The sequence below is a fragment of the Cetorhinus maximus genome, chromosome 16 (genome assembly GCF_964194155.1).
Source record: "Cetorhinus maximus chromosome 16, sCetMax3.hap1.1, whole genome shotgun sequence".
NCBI lineage: Eukaryota > Metazoa > Chordata > Chondrichthyes > Lamniformes > Cetorhinidae > Cetorhinus > Cetorhinus maximus.
The window spans coordinates 73,644,909-73,657,929 of NC_135894.1; the positions used below are offsets into that span (position 1 = coordinate 73,644,909).

The 13,021-nt window shown below is 39.8% G+C and overlaps 1 protein-coding gene across 1 annotated transcript; it reads right to left on the reverse strand.

Annotated features, from left to right (window-relative positions):
- Positions 1-672: 672 nt before the first annotated feature.
- On the reverse strand, positions 673-8,593 carry nfkbiz (nuclear factor of kappa light polypeptide gene enhancer in B-cells inhibitor, zeta). The gene is made up of 12 exons (XM_078560056.1): positions 8,376-8,593; positions 7,626-7,750; positions 7,301-7,334; positions 7,107-7,210; positions 6,080-6,786; positions 5,129-5,234; positions 4,602-4,748; positions 3,824-3,887; positions 3,332-3,507; positions 3,059-3,169; positions 2,543-2,710; positions 673-2,338 (listed from the first exon to the last, which is right to left on the reverse strand). The coding sequence occupies exons 1-12, from the start codon at positions 8,566-8,568 to the stop codon at positions 2,285-2,287; spliced, it is 1,989 nt and encodes a 662-aa protein (XP_078416182.1). The 5' UTR covers positions 8,569-8,593; the 3' UTR covers positions 673-2,284.
- Positions 8,594-13,021: the final 4,428 nt, after the last annotated feature.

Here is a 13,021-nt window from a genome sequence, read left to right on the forward strand (position 1 = left end):
ATTATACCAGGGCTTAAAGAGCTAAAATATGAAAACAGAGGGCACGAACATGGCTTGTGTTCTCTCAGGTATAGAAAATTGAAGGGCCATTTTATTTAAATGATAAAGGGACTCAATCAGGTAGATACAGAGAAATTGGATGCTAGGAATCCAAAAATAGAGGCCATAATCTTAACCAAAGGCAGGCCATTCAGGAGTGAAATCATATTTCTCATATTTGAGACACCAAAAATCTGGCTGGGTCAATTTACACTTTCAAGACTGAGATTGATAGATTTTAGTAAGGTACAGTACCAAGGGCTACTGAGCAACAATGGGAAAAATGGACTTGAGGTACCGATCCTCCATGATCTAACAGGATGGAGAGAAAACCTTGAGGCCTAATGGCACACTACTCTTGTTAAATGACAGCAATTGCTTTAGACTTCAGATTTGATGTATACAGTAATATGTTACTTCAGAAAGAATTTGGTAGTTAACCAGATAAATGCACTGTTTGAAAATGGGATCATCCTTAGTCTCTTAGGTATGCCCCTCTGCCACAGAGTGAAGCAAAGGCATAGCTTTAACCAATTAGATTAGAAAGTCCACTTATGGAAACGAACCACTGTTGGGCCAAAGAGAGTGCTGAAAATCTTACAACTCCAAGTCACATATTGGACACCAGGCAGCTAGTGCATCAAAAATTTAATGTAATGTTATCATCAAATAACAGTTAGAATCTGTCCACAAGACATACTTTATTAAACTTCATGATTGAACAAACAGCCTTCTAGAAAGTTGATTTATTAGCTCTTTAAAGGCCAAATAGTTCACAATTCTACATTTATCTTGATTATAAAGTTACTAAATATCAAATGTGCATCAAAATTTCAGTATATTAACTGTTCTATTCTTAAAAATCAGTTATTGAAAAGAATTAGATGCATAAAACAAATAACTTTTGACAATCAGTGAAAACTAAGGATTTTTTTAAAAATCCAGCACAAAGTACGCAAATACTAGAGAACAAAATCTTCCTTACTGGTGAGAACTACAATTATATACCTGTTGAAACAAACAGATACCCAATAGTATAAAAATATTAACCCAGAAATGAGGGTGTGCCACTTATACTAATTTATATTGCACCCAAATCTATATCAATCAATTTCCTATCATTCTGTTCCACTCAGCATGCATTGTAAATCCATCTTCTGGATTATGCCCTGTAAGTAATTCTTCTTCAACCTTAACTTCCTTGTCCGCAAATTACTTCCTTCAACCTTTTCCATACTCAACATCCCATTTCCATCTAACCTCTTCACATCAGGTACCTGCTCTTGACTCTATCACTTGTTTTATTTCTTTAAACGTACCATGTGTGCAATTCCTTCTCACATTAAATGTTTATTTGACCCATTTCTACTTCAGTTAGTGCATCCACCTATCTCAGGATGCCCCATACAAATACTCTGGTCAATAAATCTGGTACAAGAATAAGCAAAGCCCTCTTGTTAAAGGAATGCATACCTCACCAAAGCAAAATACATTCACTCGGCATATAGAAGAATGCATTTGTAAGGGTAATGTGTGCTTTTACTACTCATGTCAGTTTGAGTAGACAAGAAAGCTCATGTGAATCAAGGCAAATATCTGGGTCAGCACTGGAAAAAAAACTGCAAGGCACTCTATTTAAATCATATCTATGGTTATATCTAAACATTTCCTTCCAAAACATCTCACTCAAAAGATCTATAAACCCATAGGCGTGGTCAATAAATCTTTCAGGATTTCATTTACAAAAAACATTACTGAACATCTGAGCTTTTGCATTCCTCTCGCAGCAGCAAAACCAAAGATAAAACTCATACAGAACAGTTTAAGTAGAATGAACATTATGCCTAAATGACACACTTTAGTTCAAGACAACAAAAGCATATATGATATTTAAATATACTGGAGTTATGTTTTTAAATTTCTAAGTAGATATATGCACCTGATCATAACTACACATTGTTGCACTGATCCTTTGGAATACATTTTTTTAAAAACGCATCTTAAAAGTCAGCTGAAGCCCTTACATTTTTACTTCACAAATTGTATAATGCACGCACAGTTTAAAACAAGATACCGGTTAATACTACCATTATTTTTACTAAATACTACACAGTAGTCAACAATGAAAGTTTCTTTCAAAGAAACAACACACATTTGCCAGTAGCTAGCAAATATCTCTGTACAAATCTAACAGGACTGCCTAACTGACAGTGGGGGTGACAGACTAATTTTCTGAAACGGGAAGTCAGAAGGGAGGCACTCTTGACTGGACAGCTTTCCCCTTCAAAATGCGCTTAACCTGCAAATTAAAAAAAGTGATAGTGATTATTAAAGAAATGGGTTTAAGATTTACTTTTTCTTTATTCAATCTTAATTTATAAGGAAGCTGTTTTTATTCTTTTCCATTCATTTTTCTCTTATTAAATAATTTCCAGGTCACATCCACTGTCAAAATTCTGGAATACTTCTTTTTGATAAATGGATAGCTGCTCTTCTCACTCACCTCTTCTCCTCTTGCACCATCTGGCACCAGGTGCACTGGTTGTTCATTTTCCAGGTTTCTGGCACTAGGATCAGCTCCTTTCCTCATCAGAAGCCGGACAGCGTCTACCTGACTAACCCGGTCTTGCATGCCCGCTGCGACATGAAGTGCAGTGTTGCCATTATACGCCTGCAAGATGAACAAAAACTCTATCAACAATTGAAATATCAACACTGGACATTTCCTCAAATATTCTCCTGACTACAACATGGGCACACCAGACAAATTTATTTAAAAGCTGATGTGGTCAATTTTTGAATTTAATTTGTGTTTTCACATCAAGGTGACACTCATGTTGAGAAGTTATAAGAAGTCTTGCAAAGTGATATTCAATAGTATTACTAGAGTGTTGAAATGCCAGGGATCTTAGCAAAGTCAATGTTAAAAGACCCGTATAAATGTATCAAATAGTTGGTTCACTGCAACAAATCCTCTTCATCAAATGGGTAGTCAACAGGTGTCTGGGTTGTCTCTTACCTTAGCATTTACAACATTAAGGCTGGTTGGTTGCTCAAGAAAGTGACGCAGAACGTCAACATTTGCTTCCTCAGCAGCCAAATGCAGAGGTGTACGGCCACTCTTCCGATCCTAGGGAAAGTTAACACGTCGATTAGAGCATGTCACAGGCCACCTCAGCTTTGTTTACAATGAACACCATTAATTTAATCTTTGCAATTAAATTCAAATATGCACAACCATGTAATGGTGTTTGCTTTTCCATGTGGCTTGATCACTCAGAGCTGAACTCACCCGAGTTTCAATAGATGCTCCCATCTGCAAAAGGGTTTTAATTGTTTCCAACAAGCCTTTGCTTTTCATGGCCAGTTCCTGCACCTCAACAGATGGAGGCTGCTGATGAATTTTCTTCTGTAGCTCGTGTAGCACACGGTTCTGGGCCTGAACAGCACAGTGTAGAGTAGTCATACCTAAAACAGGAGGGAAATTCAAAATTATGAGTAGTTGTTTATGGCTAGCAGTGAATGTAAACAAAGACATTATGCAAATTGCTTTAGCGCGCACACAAATGTATAAAACCCCCTTTTGCACTGCCTTTTCTTTTACTAACTAAAGTTTGAGATACCCTGTTTGATCTGTTGAAAATGATTATGGACATAATCCAAAAGCAAAAAGTTGATATCCATTAAAGGTGCACTTCTGTCCATAATCACTTTCCTTTCATGAGTAAGTTGGACATTGGACTATTTGAATAGCCATCAATAAAAAGATAGTAATTGATCTTACCATCAAAGTTTGTAACTTCGAGATTGAGATGCTGGTAATTTAGTGCTATTCCCTTTTCAATGGCCTGCACAGAAACATAAAAAAGGATTTGTAAGTAAATGATAGGCAACTAAAAATAAAAAATGGCAGATACTTAAAAAAGTTTACTTAATTAAATATTACAAATGAAACAAAATGTCACTTTTTAGTGATATTATTTATAAAACACTTTTTTAAAAAATTATATGCAATATAACACCATTAAAATACAAAATATCCCATGGTCCTTCCGAGATGTAATTTAAAGAAATGGGCACGAAGTCAAGGGGAGGTCAAGATGTGACAAGTTTGATCAAAGAGATGGGTTTGAGGTGGATACAAAAGAAATGCTGGTTTACTACTCACAGTAGACTCTAGTGAATGGAAATGGATAGTTAAAAAGAGGTGTTCAAATTGTGGTTCATAATTTAAAACTGCCTTCTAGGCTATTTCCTCCTATAAGTTCCAATAGAAGTCCCAAAACCATACAAGAACCTTTTAGGCTAGGGCAACCTATAATGGAACACATCTTAAAACTGCACTTGATAATTTCAATATAACCCAAAACATGAAATATTTACAAAGGTGTACTTTTGTCCTTAATGTTACAATAATTGGTGTTTGGGAAATCATGGTGAAATTGTTCATTTGTGAAGCTCACACTTTTGCAGGTTACAACAGCCTCCTGAGGTTGGTACTTCTCTAGAATATCAAGGATCATGAAAAATAAAAAGGTTCCTCAACCAGGAAAGACACCTACCAGAAGCACTTGAACAAAACCTTTTTCTGCGACCACATGTAGTGGTGTTCTGCCCCAGCGGTCTGAAGTGTTCAGTTGTGCTCCAAGGTTGACTAGATCCTGAACAATCAGGTGCTGGTTGGCAGCAACAGCTACCTGCAAAGCACTCTATTAAGAGAAAAAAAAACTACTGTAATGTTTGACAAATGACCAACCCATACAAGGAAACTGATGATAAAACAAATGGCTAACTGATAACACAGCTTTTTTGATAAGCAACCAGAGTAATGAGCTAATCAGCCATTTCGTAAATGCAAGTTCAACCGTTACTGAAAAACAAGTCAATTTAAGTTAAACATTAATGATAATGTTCAACATCTTGCTGAAGTAATCATTGCCTGCATTGCGAATAAGGCTTTAATGAGATCTACCCCCTAACTTCAAAAGATGACTTTAAACAATTTGATCTAAAATCTCACTTCTTCAACTCATGCACCCCTCAACCATGACAATGTCAAGTAAATGATTGATGTGTCAATGTATCCTACCTGACCATTGTGTTCTTTAACATCCATCATGTTAATTGCAGCCATTTTCTTCCCAAGGACATATGCAAGAGCCCGTCTGCCCTGTGCAACAGCAATATGCAGTAGACTGGAAAATGTAAACATAACGTACCTTTAAGCTTATAAAACAAAGGTGTTTGCACTATAATCATTCAGACTCTTCACTCTTTAGGTCCTAGCCACTAAACGCAATCCTTAATTTTCAGAAATGAAGCCATATGTTCTGCAGCATTGTAGCCTAATTTATATTTCTACTGAAGCACTACTACCCTGTACTTTAATGCAAAAATTTAGCACCCCAATTATAAAATACCAAGCATCCCACAGTGAGTAGCACCAGCTAGACACCTTTCCTCAATAAAAGTTTCAATAAATTATTAGGGTGAAAATTGCTGGTACTGACTATTTTGTGTGACAGAACATAACCAGATCAGAACCTCAAACTTACCTATCCCTGTTGAGGGGCTTGACATGAATGTGCTACTTAACACCTAAAAGAGGAAATTTTCTATGTATAATAGATTAAGATAGCTGTGTTCTGCCCCTCCAGAGCCTGATTAACATGGAGGTCCATGGTCACCAATGCCCTTTTAGGGCTTGGTACCCAAGAGGATGTTCTGCAGCTCCAACACAGTGCATCACAAAGTAAAGAATACAGTTGCATATCCATAATTGCCATAAACAATAGCTCCATCCTGCAGTGATGCTGCTGGGAGGCTTTTTGTAAAGCGTAAGCACTCTTCTTCGAGAGAGAGGGGGCTGGGGTGGTGGCAAGGGAAAGGAAGGAACAGTATTGCAGATTATTTCTTGTACGCAATATAGGGACCAGCCAGCAAGTAGCATTAGAAGAGGCTCAGGAACTGACCTCTCAACATTTTTTTGTATTTTCACTACACACTGAATATACTGAAACAAAGATTCAATAATACTTACGTGTCACCATCACAGTCTTTGGAAAGAAGTTGCTCTTGGGTAAGGTTGGATAATTTCTTCTCCTCTTGTTCAACTTGCCATTGAAAGAAGGACTTGCCTTGAGGTTGTATAGGATAGTACATGGAGGCAGGATGAGATATTTCTTCCTGAATGTTGGGTTGCAGGGAGCTGCAACCTGGAATATAAAATTCAGATGATGGTTGACCACCCAAAGGTTGGTTTTGAGGAATTGGGTATCCCTCAGACAGAGAAGGGTTAGGGTGTACTTGAAAGTCAGTCGTAAACTGTGGAAATTCACCAGGCACCTGTTGATAATCTTGGAGCTGTCCATTGGGCAGAAGCTGCTGGTAATTTGGAGAATGATCTACACCTTGAAATGGTTGAAAACCTTTATGCTGCCCAGTGACTTGAGGTGGGCTATGGACTTGGAATTGCTGCAAGTCCTGGCACTGTCCAGGGGACAGCTGGTTGTGCTGGAGGTCCTGCACATAACTGTTTGTGTGCAATTCTCTTTTTCCCTGAAAAACTTGGTCATTCTTGGCAAAACTGGCCCAGCTGACTTGGACTGTGTTCAAGGAGATCTGATGGGTGTCATTCTGCAACATTTTTATTATGTCCTGAAGAGCATCTGGATTTACATCATTCCTTAGTTCAGTTTTGTAGGTTCCATCTGAATTCTCAACAGAGTTTGGTGTCTGGGGTGGAGTCTAATGAAAAAGAGACACATATGGACATTAGTCAAGTCACAAAGACATTTAAGTGGTTTACTACTGGCATAATTAATTAATGTTCCCGTAAGGTCTGTCTACAGGTCTAGCAAAAAAGTAACATGACTGAAGTTCCCATACAACAGGTTTCTTCATCTTTTGACAAAATGATAATGCCATTGTTTGTCCCTTTCAGATTCCTGAAGGCATCCAATCGATATTAGTGTCATCTGTAACCCTAAAGCTAAGATCACGGAAATAATCCAGAGGTAATTAAACTAAAATTGCATTTTGAAAGAAAAATAATTGGATATTTTTACCAGCAAATAAGATGATGCATGTGCTGGTGATTGTTTATAAGGAGGTGCATCAGACAGATTCTCCAAAGCTGATCTTCTTCCCCTGACCAGGAGACTTCTTATTTCTGTTAAAGTGGGAAACAGATTATTAACTCCGTACAGTGAATAATGGAGCATTTTGGCCAGAATTACAAAGTGGCAGGCAAATTACTTACCAGAAATCTGTTCTTCTGATGACTTCAATTGGGGCTACATTGAAGGAGAAAAAAAATTCTGTTACACTATAATTATTTTCCACCGCATTCTTTCATCTAGTCTACAAAATCTACATGAGGGGTTTAGCCTAAGATTATTGCACATTAATGCGCTAGAAGTGTAAACATGATGAGTAAGCTTGACCATAAGAAACAAAAACCTTTAAGTTTTATTTTAACAGACAATTAGCTTTTTACATTTAAAAAAAAACTTGTAATGGCTTAAACTATTTACTGCATTTTTAAAAAAAAACAAAAGGCTGAATAAAATTAGGTGAGGTGTTACCCCATAATTTTCCAGGTTGTTGCCTCTGCGGATGTTCCTGAAATTGTTAAGGAGCTCCTTAACAGGATTCTTCACTCGAACTCCTTGGAAATGTCGCCTTTCAGACCTCTCTGTGCCAGAGTGGGCTGTTAGGGAGAAAGTGAATAACAAATAACCTCAGCAAGCCGAAGAAAGTGGAAAATCCACCAACCGCAGATCACTCGCTCATTTTTTTTTACACACACACACACACACGTAAACAAATGAGGAAATGAAAGCTCAAGTTGCTTGAAAACACAGGGAATAATCAGTTTAGAAAATCAACTCTGCTATACGATACTCTCCAATTTCAGTTTCAATGCGATTTTAATCGGTTCCCTGTGAGAACGGGCGTTTAAACGGCGATGCCCAGTTGGCTCAGGAAGTGGTTTGGTTCCTTCCAGTTTTTAGATTTTAAATGTTGAGAGAGAAATTTATCAGATGCCTGGAGGGGGAGGGAATGCACCCTCTTCACCTCCACTTTTAACCAACCAGCTGATTAAAACTCAAAGGTTAAAACAAAACGGCTAATCGAGGGGAAAACACTCCAGAATAAAATCCTTAATTAACAAAGGGGAAAAGGTTTATACAGAAGACAACACAGCTGAGTGGGCTAGATTGGAAGTTTGAGAACAAGTTATTTTAAAACCCTGGGAATAAAAAAATAAAAAAATAAAAAATAAGACTGGAGAGCACCCAGCAGGGAAGGAAGGAAGGAAGGTTGACCGGTACCTGTGCTCCTGCAGCTCCTGTCTGAGGCGCCACTCTGGGAGTCTGAGTCTGACTGCGGGGAGCCGGGGGTAGGCGGAGAGCACGGCTCACTGGTTGCCGGGGAGCTCTGGAAAAAGTAGCCCAGGTTGATGGGACTCGACATCATACAGCTCTCCGGATCGCTGCCGTTCTCGCTGCCTCTGTCCAGAATCATCCCGCAAGAGAGCCCGGCGGCGTGCGGTATAACCGGCAGCTGGGCTCGGGTTTGCCGAGGGGTTAAGAGGGTGGAGGGCGGCGGATCCAGAAAACCCCCCGACCGGCTGACACTGTTAACGTGCGCTCGGCTCACGCAACACAACCGCACAGCGAGCAGCCCTCCGCCGAATTACCGAGCCGCACACAGATCGCCCCCACCCCTCTTTTTTTTAAATTAACATCATCTTTTTCCGGGAGGCTGGGTTATTACTGACGGCTGTCGCATCCTATTCGTCCCAGCGATTAGGGAGTGTCAGAAAGGAGCCGGCTTTACCGTAACAATAAAAAAAAACTCTTTACTGGAAATGATGAGGAGAAAGAGGAAGAGCTGTGCCGCCTTTTGTATTATGTCCCTCACACGAAAGCTGGTTTTTTTTTTCAATGTACATTTATACAGAAGTGTCGTTTTACACTTTTTTTTTTAAAAAATCGCCAAATTAGGAATTAGAAACCATCCTTACCCCAACAAAATACTTCGCTCAAATATTTATTTCTGGATACTGACTTCCTGGTATTTCCAGCATTTTGTATTTTTTTTCAGAATTTTGTTCTTCATTTTGTAAGTTATATCTAAACACTGGCTTCCTTCATTCCTCAAACTCGGCTCCCTCTCCGTGGATTCCATTGACCACTGTCAGAGGCTAAGCCAAACTCTTTGCAATAACAATGTCCCATTTAACCTTGAGCTTACCCAATTTCCTATCCATCACAATGATTGCCTCCTTAACTGACCATCTCTGCCCTCCTTCAGCTCATCTGCTACTGAAACCCTCATCCACGTTTGGTTACCTTCATACTTGACTATCCCAAAGCTGTCCTGACCAGGATCCCATCTTCCACCCTTCATAAACTTAAACTCATCCAAAGTTCTGCTGCCTATGTTCTAACCTGCACCAAATCCCATTCACTCCATGGCCTACATTGGATTCTGTCCATCAGCACCTCAACTTTAAAATGCACAACCCTGGGCTCAGATCTCTCAATGGCCTCACCCATCCTCTCTCTACAAACTCTCCCAGCCCAAGACCCTCCAATAAGTCTGCATTCCTCCGATCCTGCATTCACCATACCTTTGGCCCAGCATTGGTAACCAAGCCTTCAACTGTCTAAGCTCTGGAATTTTCACACTAAAACTCATTGCATCTCTCCTCTCCAGTGACATGTCCCAAGACCATTTCTGATGTTACAAGACGCTATATGAATGTTGATTATTCAAAATAAATGACGAATGTTACATACAACAGCCCAGAATTTCCTGAAAATTTGTGCCATCATAATGGCAAATCTACATTGTAGGTTGTGTTGTACGTGCAGAGAGAGAAAATGTTATTAATAGATTGTGCTATTACTTGCACTACACCAAAAGGGTGCTTTGCCATTACTCTCGCCAAAACGCCGAAAAGTTGATCGCAGTCAAGGAAATTACAGAGAGGTACAAGAATTATAGAGTAATTATAATGAAAGACTTGAATTATCTGAATATATGCAGAGATGGTAGCAGTGTAAAGGACAGAGAGGGACAACAGTTCCTAGAGTGGCCCTAGAAATAGTGGATGCATTGGTGGTCATCTTCCAAGATTCTACAGACTCTGGAACAGTTCCTACAGATTGGAGGGTAGCTAATGTAACCCCACTATTTAAAAAGGGAGGTAAAGAGAAAACAGGGAATTATAGACCAGTCAGCCTGACGTCGGTAGTGGGGATAATTCTAGAGTCCGTTATAAAAGATTTAATAACTGAGCACGTGGAAAACAGTGGCAGAATCAGACAGAGTCGGCATGGATTTATGAAAGGGAAATCATGCTTGACAAATCCACTGGAATTTTTCGACGATGTAACTAGTAGAGTTGATGAGGGGGAGCCAGTGGATGTGGTTTATTCAGACTTTCAGAAGGCTTTCGACAAAGTCCCACAGAAGAGATTAGCGTGTAAAATTAAAGCGCATGGGATTCGGGGTAGTGTATTGAGATGGATAGAAAACTGGCTGGCAGACAGGAAACAAAGAGTAGGAATAAACGGGTCTTTTTCCGAATGGCAGGCAGTGACTAGTGGGGTACCGCAGGGATCAGTGCTGGGACCTCAGTTATTCACAACATATATTAATGATTTAGATGAGGGAATTAAATGTAATATCTCCAAATTTTCAGATGACACAAAGCTGGGTGGGAGGGTGAGCTGTGAGGAGGATGCAGAGATGCTTCAGTGTGATTTGGACAAGCTGAGTGAGTAGGCAAATGCAAGGCAGATGCAGTATAATGTGGATAAATGTGAGGTTATCCAATTTGGTAGCAAAAACAGGAAGGCAGATTATTATCTGAATGGCTATAAATTGAGAGAGGGGAATGTGCAACGAGACCTGGGTGTCCTTGTACACCAGTCGCTGAAGGTAAGCATACAGGTGCAGCAGGTGGTAAAGGTGGCAAATGGTATGTTGGCCTTCATAGCGAGAGGATTCGAGTACAGGAGCTGGGATGTCTTGCTGCAATTGTACAGGGCCTTGGTGAGATCACACCTAGAATATTGTGTGCAGTTTTGGTCTCCTTATCTGAGGAAGGATGTACTTGCTATAGAGGGGGTGCAGCGAAGGTTTACCTGACTGATTCCTGGGATGGCGGGACTGACATATGAGGAGAGATCGAGTCAATTAGGATTATATTCGCTGGAGTTCAGAAGAATGAGGGGGGATCTCATAGAAACGTATAAAATTCTAACAGGACTAGACAGGGTAGATGCAGGAAGGATGTTCCCGATGGTGGGGGAGTCCAGAACCAGGGGTCACAGTCTGAGGATATGGGGTAGACCATTTAGGACTGAGATGAGGAGAAATTTTTTCACCCAGAGAGAGTGGTGAGCCTGTGGAATTCGTTACCACAGAAATTAGTTGAGACCAAAACATTGTATGTTTTCAAGGAGGAGTTAGATATAGCTCTTGGGGCGAAAGGGATCAAAGGGTATGGGGAGAGAGCGGGAGCAGGCTATTGAGTTGGATGATCAGCCATGATCATAATGAATGGCGGAGCAGGCTCAAAGGGCCGAATGGCCTACTCCTGCTCCTAGTTTCTATGTTTTCAGGAGAATTTTCTACAGCAGTATGCGTCCAGTCCAATAAGAAAGGGGGTACTGCTAGACCTGGTTCTCAGGAATCAGGTGAGCCAATTGGATCAAGTGTCAGTAGGGGAACATTTAGGGGACAATGATCATTTAATCATAAGGTTCTGGCTGGGTTTGGAAAGGGACAAGGAACAATCCAGAGTAATAATTAACTGGGGGAAAGCCAACTTCAATGGGGTAAAAATGGACCTGATCCAGTTAAATTGGAATCAAAGACATCAGGCAAAACTAACTGAACAATGGACTGTCTTTAATGAAGAGATAGTTCAATTACAGTCAAGTATATTCCATCATAGGGGAAAGAGAGGGCATACAAATCCAGAGCTCCCTGATGATGAAAGCGATAGAGGTTAAGGATAAGCAGAAAAAGTGTGCAAAAACAGATGTCAAATGGATTAAAAACTGAGAAGCAGGCTGAATATAAAAGGTTCACAGGTGAACTAAAAAAGCAAAGTGAAGCAAAGAGAGAGTATGAGAAGAAACTGACATATAAGGGAATCCAAACGTCTTCTATAGCCGATATATACGATTTATATAATCGTAAAAAGGTAGTAAAAAAAGAGTGGGGCTAATTTGCTGCAAGTTAAGACAAGGACAGCAGAGTTTTGGATGGCCTCAAATTTATGGAGGGTAGAATGTGGGAGACAGGCCAGCAGTGCATTGGAATAGTTGAGTCTAGAGGCAATGAAGACATGGTTGAGGGTTTCAGCAGCAGATGAGCAGAGAGATGGGAAAAGTCAAGTGATGTTATGAAGGCAGGTTGAGATAGCTACTCCCTCTCCAATTGCCTCTCCTCCTTTAAGGACCCTCTTAAAGCAACAACATACGTTTATATAGCAATTTTAACATATTACAGCATCCTGCTTCACAGGAGTGTAATTAGACAAAAAAAATTGATATCAAGTCAAAGACATGTTAGGAAAGATGTCCAAAATCTTGGTCAACAATGTAGGGTTTAAGGATAGAGAGGTCTACCTCTCCTCTTACATTTCAGCCATCCCTCCTAATTACTCCTTCTTTGGCTTGCTGTTTATCTTTCTAATGTGACTGAGGCAGCTTGAGATCATTTCCACATCAGAGGTACTACATAAATGCAAGATGTTGTTGTCATTAATCCTAAATGGATTTTAAAGTGTTTTAATTCACCTCATTAAATCCAAGCAAAATGTTGCAAAAAAGCAAATAATCCCTATACTATTGTACATATAATAAAGCACAGGAGGTCATCATTCAAGATCAAGAGGGGAGAGTAGATAGGGAAAAACGGTTCCCACTCATGAAAGGATCAAGAACAAGAGGGC

Coding starts and splice junctions, on each gene's coding strand:
- nfkbiz (XM_078560056.1), bottom strand. CDS start 8,568: ATGATTCTGGACAGAGGCAGCGAGAACGGCAGCGATCCGGAGAGCTGT. Junction 5,235..6,079: donor AAAGACTGTGATGGTGACAC/GTAAGTATTATT, acceptor TACATTTTCCAG/TCTACTGCATATTGCTGTTG. Junction 3,170..3,331: donor GAGCATCTATTGAAACTCGG/GTGAGTTCAGCT, acceptor AACTTTCCCTAG/GATCGGAAGAGTGGCCGTAC.